This window comes from Arachis ipaensis, chromosome B3 (assembly GCF_059453495.1).
Source record: "Arachis ipaensis isolate K30076 ecotype BB chromosome B3, ASM5945349v1, whole genome shotgun sequence".
Lineage (NCBI taxonomy): Eukaryota > Viridiplantae > Streptophyta > Magnoliopsida > Fabales > Fabaceae > Arachis > Arachis ipaensis.
The window spans coordinates 9,645,949-9,667,961 of NC_142438.1; the positions used below are offsets into that span (position 1 = coordinate 9,645,949).

Here is a 22,013-nt window from a genome sequence, read left to right on the forward strand (position 1 = left end):
GACATGAGCTACTACGACTGTATTTTTTCTTTGGGTTTTATTTTCTTCTGTGGTGATGATTTTGTCAAAAGTTTTATTCTTTCATTTGTTCTGTATTTTATTTTTCCCTTCTAGAATTTTTCTATGCAATTTTTATCTGAAAAGATCCTATCTATTCTTCAGTACTAGTATTTGGTAAGTGAAGTCAACCTTTGCATTCTTGTTATTGTTACTCCTTAATTCCCTGGATGTTAGAATTAATGTTAGAACCCTAATCCTAATCTCAAGTATAAATAACTCTTCTCCTCCATGTTGACGGTGGTGGCAGCGGTGGGGAAGTACTACCATGTGGTGGGGTTGAGTCTCTCAGAGTTATTTCCATGCCTGTGTAATTAAAAAATCTCTGGATTTTGGAGATGGATTTATCGGTGATCAACTGGTATATCAAATTATCTCAATATGGGTTCTATCCATGATGCAGATGCTGTTCACTAAAATGCCCAACAAGGATTTTGTGTCGTGGAACTCCTTGGTTTCTGGGTTTTCGAAAATAGGCCACTTTGATAGGTGTATCAGTTTGATTTCTATGATGAAATCTAAGTTTGCACTGGAATTGAATGAGCTTACACTACTATTTGTTATCTCAGTTTGTGCTTCTGCCAAGATTAGGGATGAAAGATCAGTATCTTCATTATTGTGCATTGAAGTTAGGTATGCTAGCTGAGAGAATGTATAAGGTCATCCAACTAGAGAAGAAGACTTATTTATGTTTGAGATCGGGATTAGGGTTTTGGGACTGATTTGACTTAATTTAACAAACTTATCTTGTCAGCATTAACATTGTAACGTTTGAGGTGTGCGACGCTATCAGTTAACGTTCTACCTTAGCGAACGTTAGCTAACTCATCAACTGAGATGACGGAAGGACAAACTCCACCAACACGGTTATCTTTCAGGGACTCTTTTGATTAATTTTATCTTTCGAAGACCAAAATGAAGATTGAGTAATTTTTTAGGGACGATTTTGACTTTTAACTCAAAAAATTGTAGCTACGCATATTTGGTTAAACATACATTTTTACGATAACTAAGTCTTGTTCGATTTCATTGGCGGGTTAAACAGGTTGTCCACTTGTCCCGGTGGCTTTCGATTCGTTTTCTGCTTCTTGTTATGCGGTACAACTATAATATACTATGGTTTTTGGAATCAGAATTAAGGTTGAGTTGAAAAAGAAAAGAAGAAAACCATTCTCTTTTACTTTGATGAAAATGATACAAAATGTCTAAATTTCAGACGTGTGCACAAATATATGCATAGACCTTACATTTTGGCAATTGAACATAAGATATACTCGAGGGGAATGTCTGGAATATAAGTGTTACGTGGGTAATCTGAGTCTGGTGGGTTGGGCTTGAAGAATTGGCCCAAACGTAAAAAAGGAGGTGGTCTCCGACTTGGTTTGTGTCTGAAAGCCGCCGTCCGACTTGTGTATATGAAAGAATGGGAGGTGGTACCTGCAAAGATACTCCGATGCCTAAGTTAGCAAAAGGGTAAGCAGGTTTAGAGAGTATTTTAGAGATACCTGAGGGGTGTCAGTGTATTTATAGTGGTAATCCAATAACCACTATTGGTGTAGTTTCACCTTTCAAGGTGGATAACCGTCCCTTTATCTTAGGGTAGTTGAGATATGACTCCTGGAAGTGGATTGAGAGATTTTAGGGACAATTACTTATTTGAATAAGTGTTATCTGCCAGCTATCCATCAAGCCCGACTTCTTTGGGAAGGAGTTTGTGTCGAATCCAACCTCTTCTAAGGAGATCGGTGGGTGACGAAAGCCAATCTTTGGATTGGGCCTTTTTGGTGGATTTGGACTTGGGCCATAGTGTTGGGTCATGGTAGGAACAGTGCCCATACTTGAATCCGATCTCTCTTGCTTATGAGTTGGATTCGAGTATTGAACTCGGGTCTGTAGCCGACGTGATTTTTGAAACCGACGTGATTTAAATTTCTCAACCGTCATGTCTAATCAAACGTCGCGTCCGTTGGGATTTTCGTATTTACACGTGTGGACAGTTACATTGCTAACGACGCGTTTCTTTAATGATCGCGTTGATTTACTCTTATGCCCCTAGCGTGTTATAAATACTTTTCCCTCTCTTTTCTGATTCGTGCCCCTCAGAGGGGGTTCCCCTTGGGTCTTTCACTCCGGAGGGACCTTCCTTGTGTTGGGTGGTCGCCCCTTGGTGAGTGACTATGGCTCTGTCATTTTTATTAGCGTCTTGATCCTCTTGCTCAGAATCGGACGCTGTGTTTCCATCCTCGTTCAAGTCGTCCACCATCATGAGTTAATCTCCAGGTCTCCGGCAACGGCGCCAATGTTACGTGGGTAACCTGAGTCTGGTGGATTGGGCTTGAAGAATTGGTCCAAACGTAAAAAAGGAGGTGGTCTCCGACTTGGTTTGCGTTTGGGAGCCGTTGTCCGACTTGTGTATATGAAAGAATGGGGGGTCGTACCTGCAAAGACACTCTGATGCCTAAGTTAGCAAAAGGGTAAGCAGGTTTAGAGAGTATTGGAACTTAGAGATACCTAAGCGGTGTCAGTGTATTTATAGTGGTGATCCAATAACCACCGTTGGTGTAGTTCCTCCTTTCAAGGTGGATAACCGTCCATTTATTTTAGGATAGTTGAGTTATGACTCCTAGAAGTGGGTTGAAAGATTTTAGGGACAGTTACTTATTTGAAAAAGTGTTATCTGCCAACTATCCATCAAACCCGACTTCTTTGGGAAGGAGTTTGTGTCGAATCCGACCTCTTCTAAGGAGGTTGGTGGGTGACAAAGGCCAATCTTTGAATTGGGCATTTTTGGTGGATTTGGACCTCAGCCATAATGTTAGATCAGGGTAGGAACAATAAGGAAATTGGAATTAATTTTATTTTTATATTAATTTTCTTTCTTTGGAATATAAAATAAGAATTTATTTAATTTGATTTACATTATAAATTTATAATTAGGATTAAATTGTTTTATTTTTTAGAAGAATTAATTAGAATTGAAATGATAGTGCGTTAAAAATATTAAAAAAACAAGTCATTTTTATCTATTAAATATTAATATTAAAGAAAATATTTCCGAAAAAAAAAGTTAAAAGTGAGTCAAATTTTAAAGGAATTTTTGAAATATACTTATTTACTAGAATAATTTTTAAAATTCTAAATGTATTAAATTATTAATTACATTTTTAAAATTAGCAAAAATACTCTACGATCATTAACATAAAAGAGAAATATTTAGAGAGAAAAAGAGAAGGTTAAAGTGAGTCAAGTTTCAAACTGGTTTCAAAATATCTTTGTTTACTAAAGCAATTCTTTAAATCTCAATTATATTAATTACTTTTAAAATTGATAAAAATATACTACGATAATTTGATGCAATGAGTCACTTAATGGAAGAAGGGCTAAAGTAACGTTTGAAAGAGAGATTACGACTAAAACAGATACAGAGACTAAATTAAATCTCTATATTGTATTTAGTATAAAATATACATGACCAAGTTATGTCTCAGTACTTTATTTGAGACTTAAATAAGTGAGATTACCAAATTATCCTTACTAATAAAACCCTATCCCTTTCTCCTGTCTCTTCTCTCTTTCTCTCTCTCTCGTTTTGTGTTGTGCCGCTGTGTCGCGCTCTTTCCAGTTACAGTTCCGCACCGTGCCGCCTTCTCCAGTACCGTCGTGGCGTGCTCTCTCTTTCGTTACAGTTTTGTGTTACGCCGTGTCACTTTTGTTTGAACCGTACTGTCGTATTCAAATTCGTTGTACTGCCTCTATTTTCTGCTGTGCTCGTGCGCATCGCCTTAGTTCCATTTTCGCACGCCTCAATCTCTCTTATTATTCTTCTCTTTGATATTCTGAGTTTGAAGTCCTCTTGTTATGAGTTGATGAATCTGATTCTGATATATGTTGTTGAGATTGTTGTTGGTATTATTAGTGGTGGTAGTGATGGTGAAATTTGGTGATAGCAGAAGTGTGGTAGTTAGGTAGGGTGAGAATAGAGTAAATGTAGACTTGAAATATAAAATTTTGAATAAAAATATTATAAGAATAAAATGTTATTAAAATTTTAATTTTTATCTTCAAGTATTTTAATTTTGTCTCTTTACTTTTTAAAAATATTAAAAAGATTAAAATTTTGAGAATAAAAAATATCTCACTACTAAATATAATATTAAAACTCAATTTTCCGGTCTAATATAGTACAATATTAAAATTTTAAGAATTATTTTAGTATAATATGAGAAGCCACTTTAGGCCTTGAATCAGTGGAGGTCCGACTACAATTTTTCAGTAATAAATAACTTTCATCTACTAGTGGGGTGGATTGTGTTATAAATAAAGAACAAAATGATAAACATCGATTCAAAATTTCAAATCAAAATAATTCTAAATTTCAAATTAAAATAATTCTTTATAAACCAATTGAATTCTTATTTTACTCAGAAGCTATGAACCGGACACTTCACTGAATTGCTGAGTCTGCATGTCGGACACATTTCGGACACGACACTCACCGACACTCGTCCGACACGCGTGTTAATAAAAAATAAAAAATTCTTCATACACTTGGACACACCTAAATACTATCACGTGTCAGCGTGTCCAGTTTTATTCTTAAAATATATTCTTGAAATAAATTTAAATATAGTATATATTATTATTTATAGTTAAATCTCATAGTGGTTCCTGAACTTACACTCGAGCCTCAAAGTCGTCCTTAAACTTGCATTGGCCCCAATATTATCCCCGAATTTGACACAGGTGGCTCACGGTCGTCCCTGAAACATTTTTCGGGGAATATTCCTAAACGGCGCGATGACGTGTATGGAGAGACGCCATGTTGGAGAGGTAACGACTATCTGACGTGGCTGTTATCTTTATTTAACTCAATTTAGTCCCTGAAATCATTTATAACCCTAATCCCCAATTTATTATTAGAAACCAGACTGTGTCTTCTTCTCTGCTCTCCTTCGTCTTCTCTGACACTGTTGAGCTTGATTTGAGTGGGTCATGATGGGTGGAGGCAGCAACCATGTTAGTAGCTCTAGTAACCGACGATCCGACAGAAACTGTAGGAGGAGAACCACCAGGAGTAGTCACGAACGACTTCCAGATAGGTATGGATGTGGTAGCCGACCCGTCCTCATGTGGTCAGGAACAGAGGCGAATCCAGGAAGACCATTTTATGGTTGTCCTAACTACAATGTAAGTGATTTTTGTTAATGTATATACCTAGCGTTGTTGCTCATTTCAATTTGTAATATTTTTTCTTCATGGGCATAAAATGTGGTTGCAGAGTGTTGGCAAGAGGTGGTGTGGTCTCTTTATGTGGGCTGACAAAGTTGCTAATGAAGAAGAAGTAAGTGACAGAGATAATCCTGGCTTTGAAATGAAGGAGTGGAGAATGAAATTTGCTTGGAAGCTTAGAGTTTGAAGTTAGGGCTCTAAAACTAGCATTTTGTGTGTTGTTGGTTGTTCTTGTAGTAATTGTGATTGTTGTTTGTGTAGCATGGAAGTAGTGAAGGCCATGTAGATATCGTGTAAAACAAAAGTTGTGATTGATGTACCCTATGAGGAACAAATGAATAGATTTGTGTAATTCTATTTTATCATTGTTGTTGCTAATTGTAATTTAGGAATTAAGAAATATGAAGCTAAAGAAGTGTAATAAAATTTGAAACATTCAACAACAACATTCACACATTGTAAATTGTTTTCCAAACTTGTCTGTGTCAAACTAGACACGATCAAAAGACAATATAGAGTATTTAACTACCATAATTCAAAACACATACACCCTGACACATGGAACTCAAAAACCATAAAGTTCAATGTTTAACAACAAAATATCTTAACAGAAAAATAGCAAAATGTTCATTTCTTGAATTTTCTTGGTGGTTTGAACCTCAAAGTTGAAACAAAACGCATGACATTACGCAACCTTGAAGCTGTAGTTGCAAATGCACCAACCATTGGATCGATACGAGCAGTTGTTGGAGTATTTGAAATTGGAACAGTGGCTGGTGGAGGAGCATTTGAAACACTTGGTGGAGGAGCACTGGTTGCTGCTGGAGGGATTGAAGTTGGTGCAGCTGGTGGAGGAGCATTTGAAACACTTGGCTAGACCCCTGGTTATATATCTCCTATTCAGTGTTGTTCTTGGTTTGCCTTTCTTTGCAGTTTTTTTCAAAGCAGCACCTTTCTTCTCTGTCCCATTCTTTGAGGGCACATTGGGTTGGAAAATCTTACCCTATTTTGGCTTAGGCACTGGTGTTGGAGTACTTTTGGGAATTGGGGTTGATTTGATGGTTGCAGCTGGTACTTGAGGTGGGGCAGAAGTAGCAGCCATAGAAATTGGGGTCGGAATGGTAAATTTGGGAATTGGGGTTGATTTGGTGGTTGCAGCTGGTACTTCAGTATGGTCCATGTCTTGGTTGGCTGGAGCAGAGGTAGCAGCCATAGAAATTGGGTTCGGAATGGTAGAGGTTGCCTCCTGGGTGGGTTCGGTAGTTTTAGGGTGATTGATACATAGGCTTGGAACTGGGTGTGGAGGAATGGCCTTAGAGCTTGGTCCTGTTCTCAGCAAAACTGGTTGGGTAGGGACTTCAACCACCACCTCCTTGCCCTTTTTGAATGGTGGTTCTTCCAAGTACGTTGGAATAGATACCCCATGTTCATAGTACAATTGCACCTCTCCATGGTTGCTTTCAGCAAGGAAGCACATCTCTAGGAGCTCAGCATCAGAATTTAGTTCCCTTAGGCCAGTCTCTAAGGGTCTGTTTAGAACCAGCCACCAACAGTGTTCTGCCTTATCATACCCAAACTCTTTGTAGTAATTCCTTATGAAAAAGACATCTAGTCGATCAGGGTCAAGTTTCGGAATCTCTGAAATATGGTTCCTGGTGTATGACACAACACCGTCTTCACTCGTCACAAAGGATCCCCCATGGTGACACACAATAGTTATGAGACCCATCTGCAAATAACAAATGATCATCAAAATTGCCATCAACCAGGAAAGCACAATAACCCCAGTTCCTAACCCTCCATGAACACACATAAACTGCATACATAGACATCCTACATACTTCTATTTTCAGCACATTACAACCATAGCTACCATCATTACAGCAAAAAACAATCAATAAAAATGCAACAACAACATATGGAAAAAATCCTAACAAAAATTTTCAAAAAAATCACATAAGAAAACGATGAACGAATGAAATATATAACAAGTTAACAATGTACAAAAAGCCATGATCAACACAAGCAGAGGAGTGGATGGTAGCTATTTTGTTTCTCCTTTCTATTTTGGTTACCTCTAACAATCAAGATGCTTCCCGTCAGACCACTATGTGCGTGATAGAGACGAGATAATCAGAATATGCTTCCTTTCCTTGAGAGAGAAGGCCAGCCAAAAGCCCAAAATCCCTCTCAAAGTGGCGCCATTGAAAAAAATAAGGAGAAGAGGAAGAGACTGTGTTGGATTGAGAGAGAAGTAGTCACTGCATGTTAAATCCCTTCTGTAAACACTAACCGACGACGTTTCAATGCAATTTGGGTGCCAAATTAAAAACGACGTCGTTTTTGAAGTCAAGTCTGGCTTCCAGCGTGGCATCTGTCAATCCAAGTCATCTTTTCGTCACCGGAAAATGCTTCAGGGACGACCGTGAGCCACCTGTGTCAAATTCAGGGATAATATTGGGGCCAATGCAAGTTTAGGGACGACTTTGAGACTCGAGTGCAAGTTCAGGGACCACTCTGAGATTTAACTTTATTATTTATTAAAACAAAAAATATTTTAAATACTTGATATAATTAAAATAAAATATTAAAAATAATTAAAAAATTAATTTATATTTTAATATCAATAAAATATCAAAATATCATTACGATTTATCTAAAAAATACTTTATATTTTATATGTATGCATGTCTCCGTGTCTTATAAAATTTTAAAATTCGCGTATCAGTGTATTCCATATCGTGTCGTGTCCCGTGTCCGTATCATTGTGTGTGCATCATAGCTCAAAAGAATCCAAACTCAATAATGGATTATCAATTCAAATCAAACCAATTGAAAAAATATTTTATTTTTAATAACAATGGGATGAGATAAATTGTGTTAAAAATTTTAAAATATTTTTTATACAAATTTTCAATTTACAGCAATGTAAAAATATGACTTTAAAGCTTATATGTTTTCGTTCCAACAATTAAGAGTTTGTTTGAAAAATTAAGGATCAGAATTCATTCAAAAATGAAAATTTTTTTATATTTTAAAACAAATAAAAAATAATTTTAATTTTAATAAAAATTTTAGTTCTCATATTTATTTCTTTATAAATCTGAATTTTTTATGTTTGATTTTCAATTTTATTCTCAGTTATAATTTTAGAAATAAAAAAAATTCAAAATATCTTTACAAAAACATTCAATTTTTTAATCAAAATGATGTATCATTTTTTTTTTAAATTAAAAATAAAATTCTTTTTTTAATAGAGTTAGAATTCTTTTACCGTAAAAAAAACTTTCCAAACACACTGAAATCTAAATTCAAAAAATAAAAAAGGCAGGAAAAGAAGGGGAAGGAGCGAGCTCCGAGCTGTGTATGTGATGGCGACAGAGGAAGGAGAAGCTGCCACGGATAACGAAGTAAATGTTGCTTTCGAAGAAGAAGAGAAGCAAAATCAGACCGAAGTTGATGATGCAGAAGCAGAAGAAGACAATGATGACGATGAAGGAGGAGGAGAAGAAGAAGAAGAAGAAGAAGAGGCCGAGGAGGAGGAGGAGGAGGGAGAGGGCGAATACACTTTCAGATTCACCAACGGAATGAGTCATTTGGATTTCGTTCGAAACAACGATTCCGACGTCCAACGTTACCAGCAATTCGAGCTCCTTGAGCATCAAGCTCTCGCTGATAGAAAGCGCAAAGCCCTTTCACTTTCAGATTCTCATCAGTAATATTCTTCTTCTTCTTCTTCTTCTTCTTCTTCTTCTTCTTCTTCTTCTTCTTCTTCTTCTTCTTCTCTTATCAATTCTATCTTATAGTTGCTTCCTTTCAGTTACGTTCTGTAAAATTTCATGTTCTAGTTATGTTTTCTGTATAGTGGATTAATTAAGTGTTTAAAACGTTCCGGCTGCGTTTGGATAAACTGAATGTTTTCTTATTTTTATAGACCATGCATTAGTAAGCTATTATGGATGTTGAAAAGTGTTTAAGATGTATCTGGTCATTGTGCTGTTGGATTCGTCTGCATGCAGGGAAGAGACTCCTTCAAAGAAGGGGAGGGAAGATGATAATCCTGGGGCAACCATGGCTGAGATAATGGAAGCAATGAATTTTGGCGCACGCAGGAGATCAAGAAAGGTATGGATATGTACATCATTGGTTTCTCAATAGTTTACTCTTTTTTTGTTAATATTTTTCTCCCTTATTTTGATCAATGATTGTCCTTGAAATGATGTAGATGAATGATTTTAAGCATTTTCAGTTACAACCTATGGATGGTACAAGCTGCTTTTAGCTTTTTGTATAACTTGCATCTCATTCTTCACAATTATTCATCTGACTGATGCAGCAAAAGAAAAGAGGTAGGCGAAAAGGATCAAGGAATAAGCTAAACCCACAGATAACAAGAATGCTCGGTGATGCGACGCTTCACTACGTTTGTCGCCGTTATGACCAGGTATATTGTTCTGTCATGTGGAAATATTTGGCCTCTGGCATTGGAGATGTCTAATTCCTGTCTGTCACAGTTCTAAAGTACATTGAGCGAAAAGTTAGAGGATAAATAAGTTTTTTACCAACTTGATTCATATCTTTCATGAGGATGGTTTTCCGCCATACACCTTCAGATAGATTCTACAACTTAGAGGATGTAGTAACCTGATGCAACTTGGGGCAGTAGATGCTTCTGTATTTCTCTTTTATGATAACTAATTGAGATAGGGCTAAAAAATTAATATACAAGAAGGAGCATTCATACTTAATTACTTCAGATCTGGCTTCAAAATTACACTACTTTACCAATATACAAGTTGTCTACGATTGAAAAACTGAAAAGGTTGGAAGTTGCAATTTGTCACAAAAGCTGGATGTTAACATTTTCTTTTTTGGATCTCTCTCCTGCATGCTCTCTTCGTCTATTCCTTTTTCTTTAGATTTTTTGTTGGCTTTTTGCAGGCTATAGCTGTCTCACATGAAGTTATTAGGCTGGCACCAAATGTGGCTGATTCGTATCACACCCTTGGACTTGTATATTATGACCTTGAGGATTACAAAAGGGCGATGGATTTTTACATGATTGCTGCTCATTTGACTCCTAAAGATTCATCCCGTTGGAAAATGCTTTATGACTGGTCCAGGTGAGATGGTTTATTATTTTGTTGCATCTTCATTCTTAATTAGTTATGCTTCCGGAACTATTCAGCTGCATGAATTTTCATTCCCACTTGAATCATGAAAGTGGTTAGAATTTCATCTAATATTATGTCCACATAATAAATAACCTGTGCAGGCAAAATAATAATGGGGAAAATGGTTCATAAAAAACTCAATTTTCCACTTCAAAATATCTCTTTATTAGTTTTACCTCATTGGAGTTTGTCACCTTTTAAAAGTACCTGAATCAATGTATTCATTTTTAAAATGCTTTTCTGTCCGAAGAGAAGTTTAATTACTGAATTGAGAACCTTTTCCAACTGCAGAGAACAAGGTGATATTGGTCAAGCCAGTTACTGCCTTTCCAAAGCAATAACAGCAGATCCCAAGGACGAGACTCTTAGGAAAGAACGTGCAATGTTTTATGTTGAGCTTGGAGATTATCAAAAAGCTGCTGCTGCATATGAGCAAGTACATCACCTTTGTCCTGAGAATGTTGAAGCACTAACAGATGCAGCTAAGGTTTGTCTTTAGCTCTGTTTATCTGAGTCAGAGATGCTGCTTATTTTGTTGCCACTGTATATTGTTAACAACAGTGATACTTCCTCTTCCTCAGCTGAGATTATGATCTTTACGTTTTCATTATTTGATCACATCTGATTTTAACCCAATTATTTATTTAGAAGTTGACTTTCATTGTTGAATTTATCTTTTACTGCTTTCTTTTAGTGCTACCAAAAATGTGGTCAAGTTGCCTGTTCAATCCAAATTCTTGAAGATTATCTAAGGAGTCAACCAGACAAAGCTCATGCAAGCTTAGTTGACCTATTGGCTACTATATACATGGAAACTAAGGCACATGACAGAGCTCTTCAGCATATTGAGCATGTTCGAATAGTAAATTCAGGGGAAGAAATGCCTTTGAACCTGAAAATTAAGTCTGGAATCTGCCATGCTCATCTTGGAAACATGGAGAGGGCTCAGGTGAGTATGTAATCTTACACGCTTGAACCTCAGAATATCATTGGTCTTAGATGGTAAGTAATCATGGTATCTATTACTGGGTGTTGAGATTCCTTTATGATATATCCATGTATTGTATACTTATTTGAATTTTTACAAAAGAGAAATGCGTGTAGTTTTTGCTGAATTTCCTATATTGTGGGGATTATTGTCCTGTTAAGATTTTTTTTTTATTTACACATTAGATATCTAAATCCTCTGTTATATCATCATTATGTGGAGTTTAGGAAATCTATGGAAATATATAAAGCTTCCCTTTGTTTCTGCATTATTTGTATGCTAATCAGCATTTTACATGATTAACAGGCTTGCTTCAGTGACATAAAACCAGAGAATGCAATTGAACATGTTGAGTTGGTCACAGAGGCTGCAGACTCCTTAATGGAACTTGAGCATTATGACTCCGCATTGAGTTATTATTTGATGTTGGAAGGCAATGGTGGAAATGAACATGTATGGTAACTTATTCCTGTCTATTGCCGTATTGCAGCACTCTGTCACTTTTATAGTGGTACTTTACTATTTTTCTTTAGTGGTTGACTTGCCCTTTACAAGTCATACAATCTGATATTGAGCTCTACATATATATCTTTCAAAGAAAGTCTACAAGAAACTCTATCCTTTTTCTCTCTTCTCCCCCAAAAGTCCTTTTTCTCTCTTCTCCCCAAAAAGTAATTTTAATCTGATGCCATATTGCATATACCTTTTTCTTGTTTGCAGGGTCTTCTGTATCTGAAAATTGCTAGGTGTTATCTATCCTTGAAAGAAAGGTTACAAGCAATTCACTTTTTTAGCAAAGGCAAGCTTTCATTTTTGTTAAGAGTGTATTCAGGAAAATGACAATTTATTAGAACCACTTATGTCTACCTTTTTTATTGCATGGATTGAAATACTGGATAATCTGTTTTGTTAGTTTCTAGAATGAATGTTGCCAACAATATCAAGTTTAGCTACAATTATTTTTCTCTTGGGAGGTTTGCTAAGCATCTTATGATTCAAGTTTGGCATATTTGTCACATCCAATGCTGAGTTAGAGTTAATAATTGATTTGGGTTACTATAAGAGCATATTTTGAGCTTAAATATTTACATTACATTTTTTTTAACAAGTGCTGGTGATATTCAAGTTCATAAGTTTTTTCTTTTACTATTGATTGCATGTTGATATTCATGTTTCTCTGTTGCTGAACAACCTTTTATATTATAGCCCTAGAAACACTACAAGATGATGTTGATGCACGCATTACGTTGGCTTCCCTTTTGATTGAAGAAGGGAAAGAAGATGAAGCCATTTCTTTGCTTTCTCCTCCAAAGGATTCTGGTAAATACCATGAACTCTTCTTTTTTTGCTTTCTCCCCCACCCCCTCCCTTTGTCTCTTTTTCTCTGAAAGATTTTAACATGCGATACTTGCAGACTCTGCTGAAGCACATTCTGTAAAGCCAAATAAATGGTGGGTTAATGAAAGGATAAAACTGAAGCTTTGCAATATATATTGGAATAAAGGGTTGCTAGATGATTTTGTGGATGCAATTTTTCCTATGATACGTGAATCATTGTACGTCGCAACCCTTCGACAAAGGGTAATTTTTTATAAGATATTTTCTTAAAATCTTTCTAGCATGTGCATGCAATAGAAATATTTGACTTGACCTATTCTGGCATGCCATTTTCTACTTGTTCTTATACATTGTTCTATGCCAAGATATAGCCTCCTCCTGATGTTATAATCTATCTAATTTCTTTTCATCTAAAATGACAGTCAATATTTGTCATGGTCGGTTCTCACTGTAGGGTAAATCGAAAAAACGCCTCTCTACACGAGACCTGGTTGAAAGGGTTAGGGTAATGAATGCTCCAGAAAAGGATAATGTATTTCAAGGATTCAGGCCTATAGCTACTCCTTCTGATAGGTCTGACCGGTGAGTATTTTGCCTCCTTTTGTTTTTGTATAGAGGATCCTGATCCCCCAATTTGTATTTCCTCTGATCCCCCAATTTGTATTTCCTTCTCCTCATCTTAATGAAATTCTTTTCTTTTATCCCGAAAAAAAAGTGTTATATGCTTATTTCTATGATAGTGTAAACAATGGATAGTTGTAAACTTAACTTCCTTGCTAAAGAACTTCTACTCTTGTTTAAATAAATTCAGGTGGAAAGCTTCCAGGGCAAAACGATCGCTTCAAAAGAAGGAAATTGAGAAGGAGAAAAAGAAAGCTGAGGCATTGGCCGCTGGAATTGACTGGCTGAGCAATGATTCAGATATTGAACCTCAGGTGATCAGTTCTGTGATGTCCAATCTTGCCTCTAGAACAAACAAGTTGAGCAATAATGTAATAACCGCCTTCTGTATTATGCATGGAATGTTTCCAGAGAGTACACAAAGAACCTCCATTATGTAATCTTCTCAAGGATGAAGAGCATCACCAGCTAATAATTAATGTTAGTACTTTTATCTCTTTTTATCTCTATGCTTTTCTCCATACTATCTGACCTATTAATTCTTTTGTACAGTTGTGCAAGGCATTAGCTTCCTTACAAAGGTATTGGGAAGCATTGGAGATTATAAATATTACTCTCAGATTGACTCATTCTGCACTTTCTGCTGACAAGAAAGAGGAACTTCGATCTCTTGGAGCTCGTAACTCCTGAGCCCCAACTACTTGTATTTCTTGTAGATTAGTTATTTGCTTCCTACTTTTCTGCTTGCAAGAAATAAAATTGAAAAGTGAAAGAATTTTATTGGGATTTAGATCCTCTGACGTGAGGGATGTTATAGAGTTAGAAGTGACAGATCAATCACATTTGGACCAATTACATGTATCTTTACTTTAGAGGATCATATTTGCTTTTACTGCTCGTTTATTATTGTTACTCTCCCCTTCTTTATGTTTAGGTATTTCTGTATTGAAGCTCACAATATGGAGGTCTTTTAAAGAGAGTGAAAGTTAATATGTAGTTATTTTGTTTTTTGCTAATAAAGTAAATTTTTGTTCTTCACAGAAATGGCATACAACACCACGGATCCTAAGCATGGGTTTGATTGTGTAAAATACATTGTTCAGCAACATCCGTACAGTGTTGCTGCTTGGAATTGCTACTACAAGGTTATGTCTAGGTAAATTTGTGAATGCAAAGATCCCCGGTTTCTTTGTAAAACATTAGGTTGCCTCATATTAGTTTTCCTTCCCTAATATTTCATTTATTTGTTTTCTCCTGTCTGGTAGATTGGAAAATCGAGATACAAGACACTCCAAGTTTATACTTAATATGCAAGGAAAGTTCGTGGATTGTGTACCTCCTATTCTCATTTCTGCTAATCAGTATACTATAATTAGCCATCACCAAGATGCTGCAAGGAAATACTTAGAAGCTTATAAACTTTTGCCAGAGAATCCCTTGGTTAATCTTTGCGTTGGTATGTTCTTTTATTTTGTGCTGCATCTGGGTAGTGCTTGCTTAGGCCAAGAATGAGCTATTGAACTCATTCCTTCAAAATGTTCTTCAGGAACTGCCTTGATCAACCTAGCATTGGGTTTAAGACTTCAAAATAAGCATCAGTGTGTTGTACAAGGTTTAGCGTTCCTCTATAACAATTTAAGGATCTGCGACAACAGCCAGGTTTGTGCCACATGGCATCTCTTAAGAAGAAAAATACCTTGTTAATAAAAATCACGAAACCAAAGGTTAGCTTTATTTGTATCCAGTGAGAAAATTTGATTATAGTTTTGCTGTGGACATTTATCTAGACCTTGTTAAGGTTGGAGCCTCAAGCACCGAGTCATCTTTTGAATTCAATTTTTTTTTTCTGGCTGTGTAAAAATTATGAAGGGCTGAAATGACTGGTTTTTCTTCTGACATGAGTTATTATTTTTCTAAATCTATAAATTAATGCAACACTAATAAGCAAGAAATTGTTGAGGTTTTGCAGGAATCATTGTACAACATAGCTAGGGCGTTCCATCATGTTGGTCTTGTAACTTTGGCAGCTTTCTATTATGAGAAAGTGCTTGCTATTCGTGAGAAGGACTATCCCATTCCAAAACTTCTCAATGAAACACCGGATATTGCTGAAAATCATAAACCCGGTTACTGTGATCTTCGCAGAGAGGCTGCTCACAATCTGCACTTGATCTACAAGAAGAGTGGAGCTCTTGATCTTGCTAGACAAGTTCTAAAAGATCATTGCACCTTCTGAGCTTATGTTGACATTTCTTCTTGTGTATATATATATACGGATGATAGTATTTATATGCAATGATAGTAGCAACTTATTTGTTTATTTTTACTCATTCAGTGGACCAAATTTTACTAATTTATATCACTCAATATTTTTTCTAAAACACACCCAAACAAGCCCTTAAGCCTTACACCAAGGAAGTTAACAAAATATTCAAAGTGATGAACATATAATTTTTCAGGAATCAATTTCCATGTTAACTCAAATTCACTAGTCCTCACAATGTGTTAGTTAAGGTGGTACGCAATGACACTTGTGAAGAGACTGCACAAATCTTGTGCGCTCTCAGTTTAATGAGCATTAATTTTGTGCGCAAGATGAAGGAATATCATTATTTTGTAGTTAACTCAATAAAAAAACCCTACATAAATCTAATTTGCTAATTCTTTTTTGAGTAAAGTTTCACCTTGAATTTGTTGTCTAGTCAAAATAATCACTTAGCTTAAATTTGTTTGTTGTTGAAAATCGTCACTGAGTTTTTTAGTGATTGAACATTGAGTTTTATTCTCTCTTACTGAATAATCACTTAGTTACATTTTTTTTTTTTTGCTAAAAATCATCGGCAAGTTGAATTTGTTATCGATTATCATCAAATTTGTTACTATCTTGCTCTTAGCTAAATTTTTTTGTGCTGAAAATTATCATAGTTAAATTTATTGTTTCTAAAATAATTAATACTTGATTGTTATTAATATTTTTGTGAAGACATGTATCTTAAGTTTTTAACTTATGATTTTAATTTTATTTTTATAATTTTATATTTTTATTTAGATTTAATTACTCTATTGATCTTTATAGTTTTACCAAACTTTTAATTAGGTCTTATACTTTTTTTTTCAATTGGATTCCTGGACTGCTTTTAATTTTGTAATTAGGTCCTTTCTAGTGTAAAAAATATTAGAGTTAATTGAATATTTCTTTACAAATTAAAGGTATTCATAATTAAGAAACTAATTAGACCTTTAACCGTATGTATTTTTTGGAGAAATATTCTGTTAATTTTAACATTGTTAACATGAAAAGACCTAATTACAAAATTAAAATTTATATAAGGACCCAATTGAAAATAAAAAAAAAGTATAAAGACCTAATTAAAAATTTAATGAAACTATAGGGATTATGTCTAGATCAATCGAGTGAGTCAATAACTCATCGATTGAACTAGTAACACGATGATCTGGTTGTATGACCGGATCAATTACCGATTCGATTTTGATAACTATACTGACAGGTGCAGAGTGTTCTGAAACTGGACTAGATTGGCCGGTCAGACTGATCCGACTGCAAACCAGAGACATTAACGGTTTGGTTTATTGTTGGAAACCGCCAATTCAAAAACAATCAAAACTCTGAACCGGCCGGTCGGATCGGGCTGGGAACCGGCAGGTTTGTAGAAAACGACGCCGTTTTTCCTCTTAAAAGGGCAAAAAAAAAGGAGAAGAAATCAGAAAAGCGTGCGCGACTCGCCCCCTTTCTCCAATCTCCTTCCTAGCCTCCACCACCGCCGCAAGGAGGAGCCGTGTTTGCCGCCGTCCGTCGCATTCAGGGGATTGTCTCCTCGAGTCTTCGTGCGTCGCAGGCGTTCAAGTCTTCATCTGTTCGCAATCATCAGTCTCTGGCGCGCAGGTTCTTCCTCGAGCTCGGCGTGCGTTGTCTTCGTCTGTCGCTGTCCGTCCTCCTCTGCGATCGAAGGTCAGTGACTCCGAGCTAACTTGTTCTTCGTTTTTTTGTATGCTCTGTTCAGAAATCATTGAATGATTATTGAATATTTTGTGTTTTTATTGGGATGATTATTTGATTCTATTGAGTAGTTCTCTGCTACTGTTTTGTGTTTTCTACTTTTCTGTTTTGTGATTTTTTAGATAGTGATGAGCTGCTGCCTGTGTGATGTAGCCTGCTTTGTGTTTTACTGTTTTTGTGAGTTAATTATGTTTAGATTGTGTGTGTGACTGTCTTAAACTCTTAATGATTTATCGATTTCAGTTATGGATAATATTTTTACAAAATGACCTTTTGCTTTCAGAAATTATACACCACTAATACCACATAATATTTTTCTGTTACCTTTGTAAGAACTTAAAAATTTTACCCAAATGCATCATTGTTATTCTGTGATGCTTACGATTCCTCACTAGTTGTTCGTGGAATTGCGGTGTCTGGTTGATAGTGCTGATGAATACTTGCAGCTTGTTGACACAGTCAGCAATACAATGCAAGCTTTTTGTAACATGCCAGAAAGATTTGCTTATGGGAGTTAGATATAGGATAGATAGCTGGTTAAATGTAGAAGGGTCAATTAGAGGATCTATATTATGAAAACTAAATTAGATTTGGACTCCGGTTATTTGCTTGTTTTGATTTTTGAATCATTCATTCCTAGCATTTATTCTATGATATCCCTTATGTACAAAAACTACAAAATTAACGCTACAGCGGGTGAAATTAATGAATGCAATGCAATATCTTAAACCATACAAATGGTTTATTAAACAACTAGCATAAAAGGAAAAGAGATGAATAACAGAATAAGTGTACTACAAGTCTACAACACTTTTAAATTATAATCGATTGAACGGACTCAACATAGTACTAGTAGGCACACCTAAGATTATTGCATGGCAATATTATTAGTAGCCTGCTCTAGTGCTCATAACCAGCAATGAAGGTAATTGTGAATTGTGATGCTGCTATTTATTCCTGTTCTCCCCATTTCAAATGTGGTAAGACTTTGGTTGATATAATATTTCATGTAGTACTTTAAATTTGGAAAACATTTTAAGATTTATATAAGACTATAATTATGTTTTAGAGTGTTTACTTATAATTTATTTATTATTTTATTATAAAAACAGTTTTTTCGATTGAATTACGGTTGAACTGGTTAGACCAATAAACTAATGAACCGGTAACTAAAGCGGTTTCATAACCAGTCCGGTTTTCAGAACCTTTTTGCCTTTAGTATCAAAAATTAAATTCTTTTTAATATGTTATTATTGTAGACGAGTTCTCCTTCTTCGGAGCAGCCGCCGCAACTACCTCCATTTTCAAGTTCGACTCTCATTGCCACTGGTTACCAACCTCCTCAATACAGCTTCCCCCATTGCTCCCTCTTCTTTATTGCAGCATAACCAGTCTTCTATAATAGCCACAACCATCCCAAGAGGACCAAGCAAGGGGCCTGCTAGTACTAGAGAAAACACCCGAGAACAATAGAGTGCTTACAAGGTGTTTGACGGAATGCTTACTCTAAATTATGTAACTTTATTGCTCATATAGTCATATTTGTGGGTTCCTAAGTGTGTGACTACGAGTGTGATTATGAAGCTTGCAGTAGTTAAATGGCATATAGCAATATAGCATAGTAGTTGGTTAATAGGCAAGTTCCAATTTCCCGAGTGCTTAAACTCTTCTTTAGATTCAGACTGAACATTTAAAAATGCTTCTAGCTCGAAAGCTATCTCCTTCAAAGCTTAAGCCACTCTTTTATTTATCACTCCTTCCTGAGTGCAGAAACCTTGCCCACTCAAATCTCTCTTCAGTTTTGGTAGCACACTCAAAATTCCAGATACAAAACTGCCCAAAGTTTTTGCCACAACCCACAATTAGTTTGATTAGGTTTTTCTCTTCACAGCCTGGAGATTCAGCTTTGAAACAAAATTTGCCTATCTCGCGTGAGGGTAATTATGATGAAGGGACATCCCCATCTGTTGTTTGCCCTGGTTGTGGTGTTTATATGCAGGATTCCAACCCTAAGCACCCTGGGTATTTTATTAAACCCTCTGAAAAGGACCTGAACTATAAATTGTTTAACAATCTTGAACCTGTTGCAGAAGAGCCTGAGTTCTCCAATTCTGTTAAAAGAGGGATTGTTATTGAACCTGAAAAGCTTAATGATGATGATGCAAACTTGATCAAGAAACCAGAGAAGCCAGTGGTATGTGCACGCTGCCATTCGTTGAGGCACTATGGGAAAGTAAAGGACCCAACAGTAGAGAACTTGTTACCGGATTTCGACTTTGATTATACGGTGGGAAGGAAGTTAGCATCAACATCAGGGACCCGATCAGTGGTGCTGATGGTTGTGGATGCAGTGGATTTTGATGGATCATTTCCACGGAAGGTTGCAAAATTGTTGTCTAAGACAATTGAGGATCATTCCGCTGCATGGAAGCAAGGCAAGTCAGGGAATGTGCCAAGAGTGGTACTTGTGGTGACAAAGATTGACTTGTTGCCTAGCTCATTGTCACCAACAACATTGGAGTATTGGATTAGGCAAAGAGCGAGAGAGGGTGGAATTAACAAGATTACTAGTTTGCACATGGTGAGTTCACTACGGGATTGGGGACTGAAGAACCTAGTCGACGATATAGTTGCACTAGCTGGGCCTAGAGGGAATGTCTGGGCTGTTGGGGCACAGAATGCAGGAAAGAGTACATTAATAAACTCGATAGGGAAGTATGTTGGGGGGAACATTACACATCTGACAGAAGCACCTGTGCCAGGGACGACACTCGGCATTCTTAGAGTGGAGGGTGTCCTTCCAAGGCAGGCAAAATTATTCGATACACCTGGCCTTCTTCATCCTCACCAGATCACAACACGGTTGACGAGGGAAGAGCAAAAGCTTGTTAACATGGGCAAGGAGTTGAAACCTAGGACATATAGAGTTAAGGTGAGTGCACTGAGATGCTAATTCTTGGTACTGAATTTCTTATATGCATTGCCAGTTTGCACTGTGACTATTTTTTAAAAATAAAATAAATATTTGTTATCTTGTTAAAGCTTGCGGTAATTCATTGTGGCAGGTTGGTCATTCTATTCACATAGCTGGTCTAATGAGGTTGGATATTGAAGAAACATCCCTAGATACTATTTATGTCACAGTGTGGGCATCTCCTTATCTTCCACTGCATATGGGTAAAATAGAAAATGCACCCAAAATATTCCAAGACCATTTTGGCTGCCAACTACAGGTATTCACTTTGCTCTTGTTTATTCAATAAAAATTACACCACCACCACCACCACAACAACAAAGTCTTATTTATTCCTCTAGGTGAGAGACTACTTATTCAATGAGATTAATTTTGATATAGTCTCGGTGTAAAATATTCTACACTATCAACAAATCTTATACTCCTTTCGTTCCTTTTAATGTATCCAAAATACATTGATCTAAAAATATAGCAAATGGTGATAATGGCGAATAAAAGGAACTATGATAGATATTGTATCCACATACAATTTGTATCCACCAGATAACTACAATTCATTTCCAAATACATTATGCACTAAAACGTGAGAGCAACAAAACGTTTGGTACATTGTTAGATCAAGGAATTATCCAGATACATCTGTAGAAGGATGTGCCAAAAACTGATAATGGCAGATATAAGGGGATTAGGGGAATTTGTTATCATACCACAGGACTTTATTTAATCAATCATGATATATATACACACAAAATCAGCTATTAAATCAACCACCTGTATAGAATATATGTTGAAATACAAAATATACATTAAAAATGAGTTAAATAACACATATATTATACACAGACACAGCGGATGATTTGGTAGCTGATTTTTTTTTTTGTGTGCGCATATTTCATTGTGGCATGAATGATATTGCATTAAATTTTCCTCGTCTGTAACACCATTTTGAACTGTTCTTTGCCAGCCTCCAATTGGAGAGAAACGAGTTCAAGAGCTTGGGAATTGGGTGAGAAGGGAGTTCCATGTTAGTGGGAACAGTTGGGGGTCAAGTTCTGTAGACATTGCTGCTTCTGGGCTTGGTTGGTTTGCCATTGGACTCAAAGGAGATGCAGTTTTAAGTGCTTGGACATATGAAGGTGTTGATGTTATTCTTCGTAATTCTTTATTACCTTACAGATCACACACCTTTGAAGTTGCTGGATTCACAGTTTCCAAGATTGTGTCTCAGTCTGACAGAGTTTTAAATAAGTCACATCAAAGAAGTGATAAAAAAGCCAAAGGGGTTGACTCAAAAGCACCATTATCGAGTGATCTTGACTCATCAATGTTGACATCTAACTGAAGCATGTAACACTGGTGTTCACAGTAATGTGACAATGAAAAAAGTGATTTTGACTTTTTTTGGATACATCTAAAATTAATGTATTTGTATTTAATTTTTATCCAGATACATGATATATTAATCCATGATTGTACCAAAAAAAAAAGTTAAAATGACAATTATTGTAAACTGGAATAAAAATAGAAATAGAAATTGATTACTACAATGAGCTCCATGAGCTAAACGATAATTTAGTTTTGTTTAAAAATATTTCGTTTGACTTGGTATATCTT

At 36.0% G+C, this 22,013-nt stretch overlaps 2 protein-coding genes across 2 annotated transcripts; both read left to right on the forward strand.

Annotated features, from left to right (window-relative positions):
• The first annotated feature begins 8,575 nt into the window (after positions 1–8,575).
• LOC107628721 (tetratricopeptide repeat (TPR)-containing protein) lies at positions 8,576–15,760 on the forward strand. Its single transcript, XM_016331300.3, has 18 exons — positions 8,576–9,001; positions 9,306–9,411; positions 9,623–9,730; positions 10,228–10,409; positions 10,752–10,947; positions 11,155–11,409; positions 11,755–11,901; positions 12,169–12,247; positions 12,655–12,768; positions 12,863–13,029; positions 13,241–13,368; positions 13,598–13,721; positions 13,819–13,887; positions 13,960–14,086; positions 14,449–14,563; positions 14,673–14,863; positions 14,954–15,066; positions 15,377–15,760. The coding sequence occupies exons 1-18, from the start codon at positions 8,658–8,660 to the stop codon at positions 15,641–15,643; spliced, it is 2,832 nt and encodes a 943-aa protein (XP_016186786.1). The 5' UTR covers positions 8,576–8,657; the 3' UTR covers positions 15,644–15,760.
• A 1,371-nt stretch (positions 15,761–17,131) lies between these two features.
• Positions 17,132–21,946, forward strand: LOC107632228 (P-loop containing nucleoside triphosphate hydrolases superfamily protein). The gene is made up of 4 exons (XM_088509842.1): positions 17,132–17,377; positions 18,685–20,357; positions 20,491–20,658; positions 21,364–21,946. Exons 2-4 carry the CDS (start codon positions 19,122–19,124, stop codon positions 21,739–21,741), a joined length of 1,782 nt encoding a protein of 593 aa, XP_088365968.1. The 5' UTR covers positions 17,132–17,377; positions 18,685–19,121; the 3' UTR covers positions 21,742–21,946.
• The last annotated feature ends 67 nt before the right edge of the window (positions 21,947–22,013 follow it).